Source organism: Danaus plexippus, chromosome 15 (genome assembly GCF_018135715.1).
Source record: "Danaus plexippus chromosome 15, MEX_DaPlex, whole genome shotgun sequence".
NCBI lineage: Eukaryota > Metazoa > Arthropoda > Insecta > Lepidoptera > Nymphalidae > Danaus > Danaus plexippus.
In genome coordinates this window covers 6,310,508-6,328,291 of record NC_083547.1, presented here as the reverse complement: position 1 = coordinate 6,328,291, position 17,784 = coordinate 6,310,508, and the positions used below count along the sequence as shown (strand labels likewise).

Sequence of the window (17,784 nt, the reverse complement as noted above, 5' to 3'; positions counted from 1 at the left end):
CAAGATAAAAGGTCTTGATAGATGGAAGAACAAACAAAGTATCTATGCGAGTTTCTCTATACCCACTGAACTATGTTTGCGTAAAAAGTGATTATTACTTTTTTAACTATTTATAAAACCCACGACAAAAACGCGTAAGTTTTCTATGAAATTCTGAAGATTATTAATTATTTTAAAACCTTTTTTAATATAATTATTATTAAAATAGGCACGAAATTTTCAATACATTTGTTATCAATTTAATAAGGTTAAAACTTTTAAATAAAACACCAATATTATGTATAGTATTTACTTACAAAACCAATATGTATACAAATTATATGCTGTACAATTCCAAAAGCAAAATATTTTATAACTAATCATCAAAGTTATCATTTCAATGATATTATTTATATTGTACTAAAAATGACGATATAGCAACGTAAATAATAATTGCATTAAAACACAGCAAAATATTTAACTACAGATAATTACAAAGCATCAATTATAATAGACATTGAAAGATCATTGCCAGGACACAAAAATAAATACGTACTAAAAAGAAAAACAATCTTACAATATACAAGTGTGATATTACATAATAATACGTTATATCAGAAAAAAGTAACATTATTCAGTCGCAAGTATCTTAATTAAATCTAGTTATATTCAATACAATAAAATATAATTGGCACGTTCTGTGTCAGTTTTGAAATGTTCAGGTAAAATCATCTAATAACTACGTTATGAATGTGATACATTATAATATATTGAAATGAATGATTATTGTTATATATATACTACAATCGAGAACTAGTCTACACAAAAACACAGCAGAAAATTGTAAACTAGAGCGTCATTAATAGTACGTAAAGCACATCAGTGTTATATCTAATGACGTAATACACATATTTTCAACTATACTTACTCCGTCTGGACTTCAACTCCGAGTCTAGCTATATAGTATTGAGATGTGTTTATGATATGCACGACAAATGATAATGTATTTAGTTATATCATACAAGATGGAAGGAATGTCAAATTCAAATATGATATTCGGTAGAATGATTATAATTTCGAAACATAAATCATTAACTAATTCGCTTGTCCTATAATGATTTGTCAACTAATATATGACTAGGGTATGAAATCACATTAATATAACTTTTTACACATAGGAATGTTTGTGACGATATTATACTTCAAGAAAACTGAGATTCTTATTTTTATCAAAATTAAAAAACGTCATTCGTTTAAATGCAACATGGAATATTATTCAAGGATTAAAAACACTATAATATTTGATTTAAATTAAGACGTGAAGATTTTAGAAACCGAAATAATTTAAGATAATGTTAAAAACCGAACTTTTACTTTATATTTCTCTATGGTCTGTATGGTACGCTTAAATTTTATTTACTAATCCCACAAATTCCCGCCAAATTACGTTGTCAGTCTGTCAGTGAGGAAGTTAAGAAATTTTAAAACGTGAAACACTAACATTTTCAAATATTAAAGACTAGTGATAGTATTATTTTATTTGGTGAAAACCGTAAGAAATCGCTATTAAACCGGAGTTACTTATAGAATTCAATTTGAATGTGCGCACAAATTATCAACGCTACTAGCCTATTAGACTCTATATATTGTTGGATGCAGATGCAACAATGCCATAAAATCACAAATTAACCGTGTTATGTATATTTCTACATTTAATTAAAACTTTTTATATAAACTGATATTTTGTTTACAAGGTTGGCAATGGCAGTGGACGGCTTAACTGGTTGTCCAAATGATTTCTGTTTTATTTTATATTATTGTTAAAGCAATTCTATAAAAAAAAAAATTGCAGTTGCTTTCTTTCAGTGGACAGTACTTTTTTAAATTATACTATTATACAAAATAAAATATTTTATACATAATATCATTTAATTTATTTTCTGCATGCATAACTAACTCCTTGGTAAGTTAAACATGGAGATTAAAGTTTAGTTCAGAATTTAATTTTATATTTCGTATAATAATTAAATATTAATAACTTGAAATGCTGATAATGGTCATATCAAATATTTGCTCCTATGATTATTTTATGTGAGAATGCAGTGATCAAATTTATTAATATAATTGTAATAACTTTTGTGAATTGTTTTTATGGAATGTCAGATATTTATTTTATTCTTAACTTATTTTTTAAAATAATCAGTTTGGCCTTAACTCGATGTTGGGATGAATTTATAGATAATTTAATTTTAATATTAGAATAAATTGACTAATATTAATAATACTTGATTTTAAATGAAATCTGTCAAATGTTTGATGATATTAATAATATATGATGAATATTATCAGGAATATCATTGCTTTTATTGTTAAATTCTTCACCTTTTCCTATAACTCTTGTCCTTACATGTACAATGTCAGGTATTAAGAAATTTATCATAGTTTTATATATATCAAACTTCCTATTAAGCAAAAATACTAGATTTCATATTTACAAGCTAAATAATCGAGATTTGGTAATCATTTTCATTATGATACTTGATGGTTAATCACTACAATGAATTGAATCATCCTACTTTAATTGTGAGATTTCATATCAATCACTACTGCTTTGTCTATGACATGTAATACCGATTAATATCATATACGAGTACCCTACAACAAGTTGATTCAGGAAACTAATTACGTAATATTTCCAATTTTTTCATTCAGAACACTCGGCACATGTTAATAGCAATGATTTTACATAATGAACGAAAAATCTGAAAACGCTACATAATTAGTTAGTCGCTGCAATCTTGTGGTAGAGCGACTGTTCTAACGCGACGCAGACTTCACCGTTTGACATATATCTACCTAGCTACGTTCTCCGACCTACGAAATGATAATAAAATAGTACTACGCGGCGTGTGCCAACAAATTTTTATGTACTTAAATATGTACCGCAACGATTGTATCGATTTTTATCACAGACTTCTTTGCATTGAGCTTCCACATATCTTTTAATCTGCGTCGCCACTGTACATTTCTACTACACTGTACATCTATGAATATATTATGAGATATCTCTCGGGCACTTAGCTGCGCTGGAGCAGTCAGACAGGTGAGGTGTCGCGTCTAGAGCGCGGTAGGGTGGTAGGAGTGGTAGGGATGGTGGTGGTGGTTGTATTAGGTTGGTAGGGGGAGTGGGCGGGCGTGGGTGCAGGTGACCGCAGCAACAGCAGCAGCAGGCGCAGTCAATCAGCTACCACCTTCTGCGCTACCACCGCCAGCTCCTCTTTTAATATCCGGAAAGATGGCCGATCTTCTGGCGCATGACGCCAGCAAGCTTTCATTACCTGAAAGAAGAAATTTTATTTTTATTATAGTTATCCATTTTTTTAACAACAACTAAAATATAATGAGATCTAAGACTTTCGTGAGTACTCATTTAAATGAAACTAATATTTTCGGATTACTACGCGTATTTCATTATTTTTGCCAAGTTGCTGCAAGGTCACTTAATCGTCGAGAGTATGTCGTTTTTAAAAATATTAAAAATACGCGTTTTTTCGTTACCTTTACAACAATTAAAATCCTTTGGTGTTATTATTTGAAAATGGAAAATAGTTTTATTATATTATTGTCTGTTTGAATTAACTACTGGCAAATAAAACTTGTATTTTAATTAATATATATAAAATATTACGCTATTATTCTCGATTTATTATATACCGCCCACAGCCTCTTACACCTACCATCAGATGCAATGGTAGCCATGCAGTGTATAAAAGACAATATTGATTCTCTTACATTGTATATCTCGTTGAGGCATCCCTTTGGTTTCTCCAACACCTGGCCCCTTTGAACCATTTCTACAACTTCGCTATTCTTCATTCTGCCGTACGGAACCTTACCACACGTGAATACCTCCCACATCAAGACACCTGCGAATATTTTTAATTTAATTATTATTTTAAATAACGTAATTTAATTAAATATTTTGCTCTTAGTTTTTGTAGCATAATAAGAAATTATCAAGTGTATTTCCTTTATAACTTACCGAAGGCCCATACATCAGATTTGGATGAAAATCTCGTGTAGTTGAGTACTTCAGGTGGAGCCCATTTTATTGGAAATTTGGTACCACCAGAACTAGTATATTGATCGTCTAGCACGTATCGAGCGAGACCAAAATCAGCGACCTGGAATGAAAAAAAAATTATTAATATAAAAATATATTAATAAATAAATTGGCTGTATGTTTTGTGCTTTTGCTGTTTTAAATCAAAATAATAAAATGTCCAATCAATATATGTGATTTGGTTACTAATAAAATACTTCATTGTCAATACCTTCACGACATTTTCATCTCCAACCAAACAATTTCTAGCAGCCAGATCTCTGTGAATGTAGTTCTGTCTCTCCAGATAAGCCATTCCTTTGGAAACCTTAAATAATAAAGAAAATAACAGATAATTTATTAAATTTTAAAAAATGAATATATTGTCACCGCTCACCATATTGTCAGAAAAAATCTTATTATAAGTTATTATGTCTTGATCTTTTTTTAATTTCATGTTATTACTAGAGCTGATAATTTATGTCCGTGGTACAAAACAAATACATTAGTAGTCACTAGTTTCACACAGTAACTGGTTGTGTATAAATAATAGGCTTCGGGCTTGTTGACAGTCATGTATGAAATTTTAAACGCACCATTGAATTCAGATCCACATTTAGTGTTCAACAAGTTGTTTACAAAGAAGCATTTAATTTACATTGTGATGAATACAGGAAAACAAATCTTGGATAGTAAATATAGTCCTAATTTTTCCCTCACAAATATCTATCTGCTTGTAAAAAATAATTTAGTGAATATATTTTATAGGTAAACATCAACATTTTGCATTATTGACAAAACTTACAAAAAAATATTACAATAATAATTTATATGTTTATATTATAAGAAGGAACAGACAGACAAATAAAGGTCTAATTGGTGTAGTTATTTGTCGAATTATAAGGACATAAATACACCTTCGACTCACTCATTATGAAAAAATGTTTAAACTTATAAGGACCTGGATACATCTTCAAGTCATTATTGATATAAGGAGTAAAATAAGGACCTGTATACACATGTCCAAGAGCACCGCCGGTCCGAGCTGGTCTGCGGATGTTCGACGGAGGTAATTGAACAGCGAGCCGTGCTTCATGTACTCCGTCACAATATATATAGGACGATGTTTGGAACACACCCCGTACAACTGAACGAGGTTCTGATGTTGCAGCTTACTGGAAAATGACGTTCAAAAACTCAATTATCTTGCAATCATCACACCTAAAGCGGATGAAATATATTGTGAACAGTTCTGTTCAGATTTCATAATACAGCTAGCAAGAGAATTTTCTTAATAGAAAGTTAATTGTAGCCATCTTTTTATAGTTGCCATGTCAGTTGGCTTACATATTCAAGAGTTGGGATTTTTTTTAAGTAGTATTTTTTGTGAACTTACGTCATAACCTTTGCTTCGTCAATGAAGTCGTCCTCCGACATAGTGCCCTCCTTCATCATTTTGACGGCGGTGTCTTTGGTACCGCGCCACCTGCCACGACGGACCACACCGAACTGGCCAGCACCCAACTCCTCGAGCAGAACCAGCTCTACAGGATCTATCTCCCATTTATCTATAAGTAATAATACAATAACGGTATTTGGAATTAATTTTTTTTGGCACCCAATCTTAGGAGGCCTTCCAAGACAAACAAAATATTTAATGAGATAGCTCAACGGTAAGTAGCCATATCAGTCGCGATACAAAAGACATACACCAGGTACGATTCAGGCGTTCTGACGAGTAACTTATCATAAGCCACAATAATACAGCCATAACAATAGTAAAGCGAAAAAAATATAAGGCACTGATCATACAAAACGATGACCAACTACCAAGAGCTTTAAATGAATACAAAACTTACCGTGCGACAGTCCAGCAGTGGGTGGTGCTGGTCGATCGCAGGGTGTGGCCTTGAGTCTTGAGCAGAGCCCCCCACTGTTGTGTTTGTGGTAGTTAATGAGCTCCGGAATGCTTGAACAACAGTGCTTGTCTGACAGATAGAATTCACCGCGAGCATTCTGTTTGATGTGGTAGTGCTTGGTTTGAGGGTGATTTCTGAAATTAACACGTAGCTAGTTTTAAAAGACTTCGAGTGAAAATAAATTCACAAGTAAGATATTCTTGAGATACTTTTGCATAGTAATGAACCAGTCCGTAATGTATGGTCTATGAAAGGCATATTTTATTATGCAGCGAATACGGGCAAATTGATTGACACTTCCACTTAAAAACTTTAGACCGTTATAACTACAAGAGTTTAAAACTTTTGTGACTATGTACACTGAAATCGGAATATATAAAAACTCCAAATTACTTACAAATATATTTAAATCGATGAAACACTTACACTTTAGTATACAGCGACAGTGTGTACATGCCCTTAGTTGACGAGTTCCGTACAACAAAGCAGCCTTCCTTGTCCTCTTGTTTGAGCAGCGACTCTGCCCTCTGGCGGGACATCTCGCCCACATACCATCTAAATTGGTAAATGTAAAATCAGTATTATTATAATTTATAATCGCAAATTTAACTGTAACTATTCAATCGCTCACAAACAAATGCGCACGCGCACCTCACAAACACATAAACTGTCAGTTCGCACGTTATCGAATACTCATTCATGAATATATGTGAAAAGTCTCAATACTTATTCTCATAAATAACATGTTTCCACATTTAACACAGTTAATAATATAAAAATAAATTAATAAAAATAAACAAAGTCAGTAAGCGACATTATATCTTTTTGGTTGAAATTAATGTCAAAACTGTAATATGTAGATATAAATACTTTAACGTGTATTTTGTTTTAAATATAACAATAGTCCAAGGTCCCTTAATTCAATTGAACGGTGACCTTCAAGAACCACAAAACCGTTTTTTTTCTGTATACAAATACAATCTGTTGCTTGCGTTTGATAAAAATTTATGTCATTTCTAGAATGTTCAATGAAAACTCACTCGTATTTTTGTAATCCTATAGTTTCCTTTTCCTTGACGTAGTTGCTCGGAATGTATCCCACACAGCTGGAATAAGATTAAAATAATAATATATATATATATATATATGTATGAGATTTAGCAAATTTTTCTTACCCGTGCTCATCTTTCACCTTCCACCAGTGTTCCTGAGAGTCATCTATAACTTCGTATTCCGCGCCCTGCATAATATAATATATTTATTGTCTTTTATTCTTTGACACGATTGAGAATGTCTCAATATCGAATTACATTTACTTAAATGAATACCTTTTCCAAGGAGAGGTCGCCGCTTTCGATCGCTTTAAAAGGGTACAATGCTACCACGACTTTCGTCCTTTGCTTATCCTAAAAAAAAAAAAACAATTTTAAATTTGGAAACCTTTAATAAGAATTGTTCGGGTTTAGGGTCAATCCTTCTTAGACATGGGTTATGAATGGTAGTTGGCTCGCCTGGCCATTATCCTACCTGATGCTGAGTGGGATATATCATTGCATAGTACCTCAGTAAAATACTATTCACTCTGTCCATGAAGACATCCGAATTTTAAGCGTGAATTTATTGACTTAAATAAAGCCTTAATATATTAATGAGTACCTTTGGTTTCGCTGATGGTGTACCCGGAGGCGGCCCTCCACCCCCTGGCATCGTGACAGCCGCTGTCACAGCTTAAAAAAAGATATAAAATATAAACAAAAAATAAATAAATCATTAATACACATATTATATTCTGCCATTGTAATATTGAATTCTTTTGTAATTACTTAAAACCTAGAAATACTTTCTGAAAAGTATGTACGTAAATACATATAAACTGTGTATCCTAATTGCTTCATCAATAACTCTATGTAGAGTCGACTCTATCCATCATCGTGAAGATAGTTGAACAATATATAACAACAGAGTCGACTCTACTTAAATCAGTGGAACGATTATCAAAAGGATGCTTCAGAATTTGACATTACTAACATGGAGCGTGGTAATTACTTTTGCGTGACGATTTCCATAATAAAGGCAATTTTATTGTAGAATTAACCGACGTTCATGACGGGGTAGTGGAAAAGTTTTAAAAGACATATAACAACACGATATGTAATATAATTAATAAAAAATTTAATAACATCGACATTCCCATACTATTTTAAGTAATAATTACAAAATATTACTTAATATGGCAATACGAAATAAACTTAAGAGTGAAAGTATATATATTTAAGTATAAACTTTTACCTTGCGTGGGCACAATTATTGCATTAGCTTATTAACCGACAACTTTCATTTCAATGTAACACAGAAACACTTCCAAAATTATTATTTTTAACTCAATGAGCGTTATTAAATAACATCAATTAGTATTAGTAATTACTTTTTAATTAATTAATAGCATTATTGCAAATTCTGTTGCAGTGATTGCGTATTCTTAATTCATGCCCCACTGTAACACAAGACCCGAATAACACGATTTTTACATAGCCAATTTATATACACATATATTTATTATATATATATAAATATTATACATTTTATACCCTCGAGGGCTGGTAGGAAGGCTGACAGCGAGAGGCATGGTATCTTTGACTTTTTCTTGGTGACCATTTCTTCATTTTCATTAGCCAACATCTGTAAGGGCGGCTGTACGCGCGCGACACCAGGCACAGACTGAGCCGTGTCAATGTACCGCGGACCAACTAAGGCCGAGTGCGGACGGCGCTTACCTTACGTGTATTGTTGACTATTATAACTCAAATTAACTAATTACTACGGAATATCATTTTGTATCGACAGTTATTTGATGATTCCAGTTTTTTAAACAAAAAAAAAAAAATTGGAAAAGCTATATGTATTTTTAACTTAGTGTGAAATCTCAAAGTATATTTTAAAAATAAATTTTTAATATAGCATAATATAAGTATATTTTTTTTAATATATGTATGTTTGTCTTGTATTATGTCATGATGGACGTGGTTTTATCGCGATCAAGACACGGGAGTGAGAGCAGAAAAGATGGTCGTTCTCGGCCTACATTCACTATACGGAGGCGCAGGCGCATGACGTCCTGTCCCGTTCACATGAAAACAAACTGACATACAAACGATAGAGACGGCGTGAAACCTCAATGACGACAGCGGCGGATGTAACGCAACAAGCCGTTCTAGATCCTATCACCTTCAAAATAAGACTCTATTTTTAACAACACCATATGTACAAGTACCAAGAAACGAGGTACAATAATTACAAGAGCTTCTTATGCACATAATTTATTGTAGATGTATTTTAATAATAACAGCCATAAATATTCATCTGACCGTATATTTTAAGTTTACATAACAATGGAATCTATTTTTTACAATAACAATAAAATTCTATACGTAATGACGTGAAACCAAATCTCAAGAGCGTTTTTTCGATATAAAACAAAACTAATTCCATTAAGCCGGCACTAGATTATAAATAACAAACATATATATACACTCACTCACTTCACTTTCAAATGTGAGAGTGAAATGGAAGAGACAAAAAAAAATGAGAACGTGTCAATCAGGTTTAACATTACTCATTACGCATTAATCATTGCGCTTCTCGGAGGTGAATATGGAACAAAAATATAAAAAAAAAAAAACCGGGACGATGTTCGAATTTTTGTGTTTGTTTTCGACAAACGTGACTAATATTTCTTGCTAATCAACGTAATAAATCTCATCTATAAATTATACTAGAATTTATTTTTTGTAATAGAAAACCAACAGAGTTATAAGTTTTAAACAGGACATATGCGATCTTTAATTTTCAACATACTATTATATAGGCGATGTTATATATGTCACAGTCATATTCTTTAAATATTCATAAGTAAATAATTTCCTTAATATGGTGACACAAAAACTTGTTTAAGCTTCCAATATGTCAAACTAAATATCCATTTAACCATATTGAAGATATATAAGTATAAAACCTATTAAAAAAATATCTGACTACGTGTGCGCATAGTCATACTAAAAACAGACAATCACTAGTTTTTCATTGACAACATGCGAGATTTATGATGTAACGTGAAACTGTATGTGCCCAGTTGAACGTTAATCACACGTAATAAGGCTACTGCATCAAGTATGCACTTCCTGCAGTGCGGCTATTAAGCCACGCGAATACAAGTTGGTAACATGTTAATTGGCCCAATCGAGACTTCCAACATTCATTCAAAAGTTTCATTTAAATATAATAAATAAATAAATGTAATATTGAGCATATTTAAATTCATTTGAGATCTTACACAAGATATATTTTTCACATATCGATAATGTTCTGTTTGTATTGGAATAATTTCTAAGAATTCCATCCATTTACGTGATCGGTCACATAAGAAGCTTCTCAATGCGAAGTGATCGTATCACTGAATCAATGAATTAGAACATTACGATAATATATTAAATGAAGATATTAACTACAACAAAATCAAAAAATCCACTTCTTTTTTTTGCTTACTAGATTTGGCTTTAGATATTAAATGGCAATTCTCGCTTCCATGTAATAACATACATTAACACTATAATAAATATTATACATTAATACTATACTATATATATACTTTATTATATATAATAAATATGCTAATATTTATGAACGAAAAACCGTTTTTTTTTTGGATATACGACGACAGAACTCTTTCGTTGTTTTTTTTTTTTATTGAAATTCTTTCATTGATCGATCTTTAGATAATTATAAAAAAAAAAAACGCATCGGTAAACTATTACACAGAAAAATATATAATAAATACTTAACAAAATATATTTCCTTACAATTGACGAGTCAATGTATTATCTATATTATTTTCAATCGATAAATATAATGAGATCTAACACTGACGAGTATTCATTGAAATAAAACTAATATTTTTCGGATTCACTAAGCCTTTATAATTATTTTTAACAACACACTTCCGACGTTTCGGTTACTTTACAGTTTACAGCAACCACGGTTCAAGTCACGGGCAATGAATTACATTGTCGTTTCTGAAAAAATAATGAATGCTCATTCAAGAACTTACCTAATCCGTTGTCTTTATTGTTATGCTCTTGGAGTATAAGTTCCAAGTCGGGCTCCGGCAGCGGCCAGAGGGAGGCGAGGGAGCACCCGGGGGCTGTCTTACGTTCAGCGTCACAACACCACCAGCGACGAGCTGACCACACCGCTGGGTGGTAGCGGGCACGACGAGTGTTGGATACACACACTGATACCACCATGATATGATAGATTATAACTAATGATATAACCATCACAATTTTTATGACATAATTTCTAACATAACATAAATCTTGTGATATAAAACCAGCTAATCTCTAATAAAAAAATAAGGATGACACGCAAAATCATAAAACCAGCTGTACGTACCTAATTATTTCCTATAACGTATTAAATAATAAATATATTAGCTATACTATCAACAATTTAAAATCACAATATACAGATAGTATGAGACATCTTTACATTAAAACATACGAATGCTAACTGGATATAATCTTGACCTTTAGATCGACTTCTATGGCCCATTAAAATCTTCGAAAATTAGAACGTCCATTAGGTGTTGAATTTAATTTAATTTAAATAACATTATAATTGTTAATTCCAAGACCAAAAGCTGTAACACGATAGGAGTTACCATAGACAATACACATTTTTTTATTTTTAAATCACCATTGTGACCAAGATTTTTTATTAAAAAAAAAATACATATATAATCTGTCATTTTAATATTTCTGTTGCATTGAAACGTCATTATTAAATAAAATATATGGAACGATAATCAATCAGGCTTCATTAATAATTAATTTACCGGAATGTACGAAGGAGACTTTATTCTGCTAAATATTTTTTTTTTTTTTACTAGATTTATTTATCATTAGGATCTTTCTATACATCCTTTTTATCCTTTACATTTTTATATATCAGACGATACTTTATACGACGGATATTAATACGAATTATAATAAAATATATATATATAAAAGATCAAAGTAGATAAAGAATAAATCTTTATTATCATATAAAATATCAACCGATAATATTTTTTTTACATTATATATAAAGTTATTTTAGTATAAAAGATCTCTTTATAACCGATTTTGTCATGACTTTTTCAAACATATACCAGGATTGATAGGAATAATTTAAGAGGCATTCGATTTTTTTTTTTTAATTATTATTCATTTTTTTTTAAAGTATAATATTATAAAAATAATTTTAGCCTAAAAATAGCTTATAATATATGCTTTAGTTATTAACTCACCGGTCCGTACGGAGGTCTGTGTATCAATAACTGGTATCTAGTAATCTTAAACCGCAAAGTTTCCTAATTTCACCCTTAGTCTTAGCCTGCGTATACTTAACACGACAGTTCTGATGTTTCATACTCACAAATAGTCAGTGATGCCGGGATATTTATGTTTGTGAATGTAATAAATACGTCAAAACTATAGGTACGAAAGTAAATAAAGAAAACCCTACTAAGGACGCTGAATGCGATATCCGAGTGTGATATCAGATATCAATATTAAATTTAATTTCAACTTTTACTCTTACACATAATTTTTTTTTATTAATGATAGCGGGACGACAAATAATTATTGTATTCAATAAAAAAAATAATCATTATATTCCAATTATTATTAATGGATTTTTTTAATGTTTATTAGCAAGTTTGTGTGTGTATGTGCGAACTGTGATTGCATGCGTGTGCGTGCACTTCGGTGTGTGTGTGTGTGTGTACTTGCGTGTGTGTTTGTTGCTCGATCAAACAACATAGCGACTGGATTTAAATAGTTTTTTATTTAGGTATGATATTTAAGTAATATGAGGAAAAAAAATATTGGCATTTAATAACAAAATGTAATATATATGTATAACATATATGTGTGTATAATGCATAAATGATATAAATCTCACCCGTCCTTATAGCATGTATCCAGTCCAATCTCTCGCTGTGCTCCTTGGCAGCGAGGTACAAAGTATAATCCGAATTCTGTTCCGAATAACCGACCTACATAACAATATTAAATATGTACGTACATAATATACGGCGCAATATATGAAAGTGTTACTATGATAAATATGAAATGTTCGTCTTCAAGCTAATGAAAGCGGAGAGTTCATCATTAAAGCGCACACAGAGTACATGTATAAAACATAAAGCGGCATCAGTGAGCTGCGTCGTGTAAATTACCTGAAAGGGGTACCTGTAGGGGCTCTTCTCGTTGTCTCCGTCCAGTATTTGCTTGCTGAGCTCTCCAAGCTGTGCCTGTTCCACAGTGTGAATAGCCTCTGTTAGTATACGACCTCGTTCTTTACGCTTCTAAAACAATGAAGCGCTTTAAAGCTGCTGATATATATTCATCCATATGGACGTTCTTCAGATTGTCGTATTAAAAATTTGAAACATTTTTTTTTAATATCAGAAGTTTAATTGTAATTGGTTCACAATTTTATGCCAATATCATTTAGTTAATATGTATTCAGCCATAATCAACATTATTTTGACCTATAAAATATATACGACAAAACCAATATCAAAATAGATTTAATCTCGAATGAACTGTTAATTAAAATTTGATCTTAAATATTCACTAACACAAAATAGAGTGTCGAAAAGCAATTTACAGAAAATGAACCAGTGATACAAAAAGCGCTCACATCAGTTCTTTTGAAGAATCTCGTTAGTAAGAAAATTGGATGCGAAAATACTGTCCATGTAATATTTTCAGAGTTTTAAACGTTGTCTAGTGAATATTATGTATATAACATACATTTAAGTTTACATACGTAGTTGAATACATAGATAGTACTTATATATAGATAGAAAAAGTGATAAATATTTTAAACTATTGTTCAATATCATTACATATATTTTTATATATATTTTTATTACTTATAAATTAGACAAACATCATTTACAATTTGAATTTTATATATAGTGTACTAGGGTATGCCTATTATCTATTCAAAAATATATAGGATGTATAACACCTAAATCTAAGGGGGTAACAACTGTATAATAAGTCAACGACTCTGGAACCAGTTTCTGAATTCCAGCCAACGGACATGTATAAGACCTTACGGTATTGGGATTTATAGCCAATTAGATTCTGCATAAACATCGACTTTTGCAAACTAAATAAAAAAAAATTCAAAACAGGAATTCATTCCAAATTTAAAACAATGTACAACAGTATGCAACAAACTAATTCTTCTTAATTTAATTTTACGCCATTTGCCACCCAAGTGAATTTCATTATCATTCAAGTCCATATTTCAAGAGATTGTACATAATGCTAATGATATTTCGCATTATTAGTTTGTTTATTTATTATTATTTTTTACATTTTCGATTGCTATCACCACGTGTATTGGATTTTTTCTAAAATTTAAACCTGTCTAACGATAAGTTAGAGCAAAACAGCGATACTTCCGATGTCAGACTAAGAGGATTTCCTGATGGGAAGAGCATCGCGTCAGTAACAGGAATCCGATAATTTCACCAATGTTTCGTTCTCGATAAAGCTATCGGGCTTGTTATATTTATGTAATTATAAATAAAGATAAAATTTACATTTTTAACTTCAATTCATCATTGAAATGATCAGTCATTCAATATTTTACTTATTATTTGCTCAAAGAACACGAAAACTTACAAAGAGATGAAAACACAAAGTTAACAAAAAGGACACCTTCACAAAAGACAAAACCGCAAAAAAGAATAGTCGTTATGGAGAGAGCCTTTTACAAACAATTAGTGCGTCATAAAGGGCTCTCCGTGAAACCGCTCACTAGGATAGGGGCCCTAGCGTGACGACACATACATTATGAGGAGGGCCTCGCACCCTTCACTAGATATGATTACAAAGTACACTGGCTTTGAACAACTTTGATACGACTATGGCCCTTAATCACGCCTCAACATACCTTGAAAAACACGTAGATTGAAATTAGAATCAATATTTTACGTGAAAATGATAATATGTGAAATTTTGTCTAAATAAAACTTAATCAATCGACTAACTTTTCTAAATAGCACCCAACATCCGAAAAAGTTCGAAAGATAAAAATACGTTTAATAAACAAACTAATCAATTAAACTAGCAAAACGGAGACCATTTTTGGGAATACGTCCGTTAAAAAACATTTGCGTAGGTTGTTTGATACACGCTTTACTTGTTTCACGTTGAGACAAACAATTAGAAGATGGGATTTACATATATAGCACTTTTTATACTATTTAATTAAAAATATATATTTTTTTATATTAAAAAAATATTACCGAATAGATCGATCGTTCCACGTCGAACGTCAGGTTTCGTTATAAGACTGCCGGGTGCCGTGCGGCGTGCCCTCAGGGGCTCCGGATAAAAGACACGCCCAAATCGCGCATGCGCGTATCAACCCCCTATAGAAATTACGGCTCCAATTCATACTTTTCAAAATTGAGTATTCCAACATGAATGTCTCGGTAATTGACAAAAAATAAGAAAGTCGCGAATTTATTTCATTACGAATTAACCTCATTTGGCGCGCAAAAATGTAGATTCGTTTTTTTTTTATATAATTACTCAACCAGCTCATCTTCATAACTACAAACAATTTTTTTAGTCCCATACATTTAATTCATTCCAGAATGACTAACTGATTCGTCATCGCGGAGCCGAATTGCGAGAACAAAATCATTAAACATTGCCTGTTTTCCTTTACATTGGAATCAAAATTTTATAAAAAAAATATATATATTTCTAAAATTCACTATCAATATGGCAGAAAAATTTGTGCAAAACTTTTTACTTGAATTTTCTCATTGTTACATTTTTTTTGAAAATTTTATTAATTCCTTTTGGATAAGGTAATCTTTATTGTTTCCTTTTGGATAGGGTTAATACGAAAAAAAATTTTATATTTCGATATATTAAAAAACAAATAAGGAAAATACTTGTGGACTCTATTGTGCATAATATTTCCCATTCAAGTTAACATATTGCTAATAAGCATAACATAAAGAAACTTTTGTTACAAATATTTATATGTAATACCAACAAACATTATGATAAATAGCATCAGTGTTGCTAAAACTCAAAAAAAATCTGTATTGTTCTCTAAACATGTGGAACATAATATCAAGTTTAGGCAAAAAAAAAATATAATAATTTTTGGCTTGGATGTTAAATGTTAGCCCTAGCTGTCTACATACAAAAATATATATGAACCTTATGAATAATACAGATTACTAAATTAACAAGAAATGTCAATATAAAATATTTTATTGACATATTATTTTTTGGTGTCTTGTGAACACTATATAAAGTTTCTTAGATATAAAATTAAAAAATTCACCCAACCATGCTCTGCTTACCTCAACATCATAGTCCTCTTAATCCTTAAGATGCATAAGAAAAAAATCTATTTTATATAATGTCAGAAATAAACGAAAGACATTTTCAACATGTAAACAAAATTTAAAATATAAATTTACAATTATATTAAATGTTACTAATAAAATAGATTATTTCATAAAATTAATGCTATTCATAACAACAACAGAACTATATTTATATTTTGCATTAAATTTAATTATTATTTATAAAGCCCTTAACATGACTTCATAAACTTCTAGCTGGGATTATTATTATTTTTTCTTTATATTACCTATGTTCTCTTTTAGTGACCTCCAAAATTTTTTATATTTTTCAATTTATTATATATTACTATATGGTTATAAAATTATAATTTTCAATCAAGATTTATAACCATATAAAATACACTGTAATGTTATTAAATAAGTAGATAAATGTATAATTTATTTAACATCACAAATCTTACCTGTCCATCGGAATCATAATATATGAGGTATTTTCTAGTCAGTATAAACCATCTTTCCTTGTAATTAACTGGGGTGAATATTTTCTTATTTTGTGATCTTTTAACCATAAAAGCCTTACGAATCACTTCATCATCCTCCGGGGAAGCCATTGTGCCCTTAAAGTATATGAGAAATAGATATATGGATTTATATTTAACAAAATGGATATAATACAAAATTTAAAATTACAGTAAATTTCATATGTAAAACAGTATGTAAGATTTTTAATTACAGTAAGTTTTAGATATTAAATAATAAAAAATATAAAAAAATCACTCTGAATCAATAAATATACATTTTTCAGGTAAAGTTTAATACTCAATGAAATAACTTAGATAAAACCGGCTGGAAACAAACTAAAAAAACATGTAAAATGTTATGACAGATAAGCCTAAAAATTAAATAAATTACCTGCTTTGATTAAGAGCGGAACATAATAGATTCGTCACATTCCTTTGCTAAAATGAAATAAAGTTCTTGAAGTTAACTATAACAAAAACTATAAAATGTCTTAATACTGGAGAAATTTTCTAATGTACACCTTTTTTAATATAGAAAAACTTTTGGCTAGTTCAAAACTTCAAGAAGTACAATTATTCACTATCCGTCACTGTTAGCCGTCACAATATCTCAAACAAGATCGACATTAGGCAATAGTGTAGTACCTGCCTATCTACATAATATTGAAATTTATATGGCACCACTCAAACCTAGCAACCATTAATAATAATAAGATAAAAAGAATTTAATCCTCACTTAACATATATATATATTTTTGTAAACAACAAACCACTAATTATTATATATTAGTATCCCTATATTTTACACAT

The 17,784-nt window shown here is 30.6% G+C and overlaps 2 protein-coding genes across 7 annotated transcripts in view; both read right to left on the bottom strand.

The window, feature by feature from the left end:
• Window positions 1-17,784, bottom strand: part of LOC116766496 (muscle LIM protein 1) — a 179,256-nt gene that overhangs the window by 29,977 nt on the left and 131,495 nt on the right. The window lies entirely within an intron of this gene.
• On the bottom strand, window positions 1,797-17,625 carry LOC116766208 (tyrosine-protein kinase Btk). Of its 6 annotated transcripts, XM_032655983.2 has the most exons (18): window positions 17,496-17,625; window positions 17,366-17,412; window positions 16,915-17,070; window positions 13,277-13,405; window positions 13,000-13,093; window positions 11,105-11,287; window positions 7,657-7,727; window positions 7,329-7,406; window positions 7,176-7,240; window positions 7,041-7,106; window positions 6,427-6,555; window positions 5,941-6,134; window positions 5,478-5,649; window positions 5,091-5,256; window positions 4,314-4,409; window positions 4,022-4,163; window positions 3,772-3,905; window positions 1,797-3,317 (listed from the first exon to the last, which is right to left on the bottom strand). In XM_032655983.2, exons 3-18 carry the CDS (start codon window positions 17,062-17,064, stop codon window positions 3,216-3,218), a joined length of 1,971 nt encoding a protein of 656 aa, XP_032511874.1. In that variant the 5' UTR covers window positions 17,065-17,070; window positions 17,366-17,412; window positions 17,496-17,625; the 3' UTR covers window positions 1,797-3,215. The 6 variants fall into 6 exon arrangements, with proteins under 6 accessions (XP_032511874.1, XP_032511873.1, XP_032511875.1 ...); XM_032655982.2 differs by having other exon boundaries at window positions 17,366-17,596; XM_032655984.2 differs by having other exon boundaries at window positions 13,277-13,402; window positions 17,366-17,589.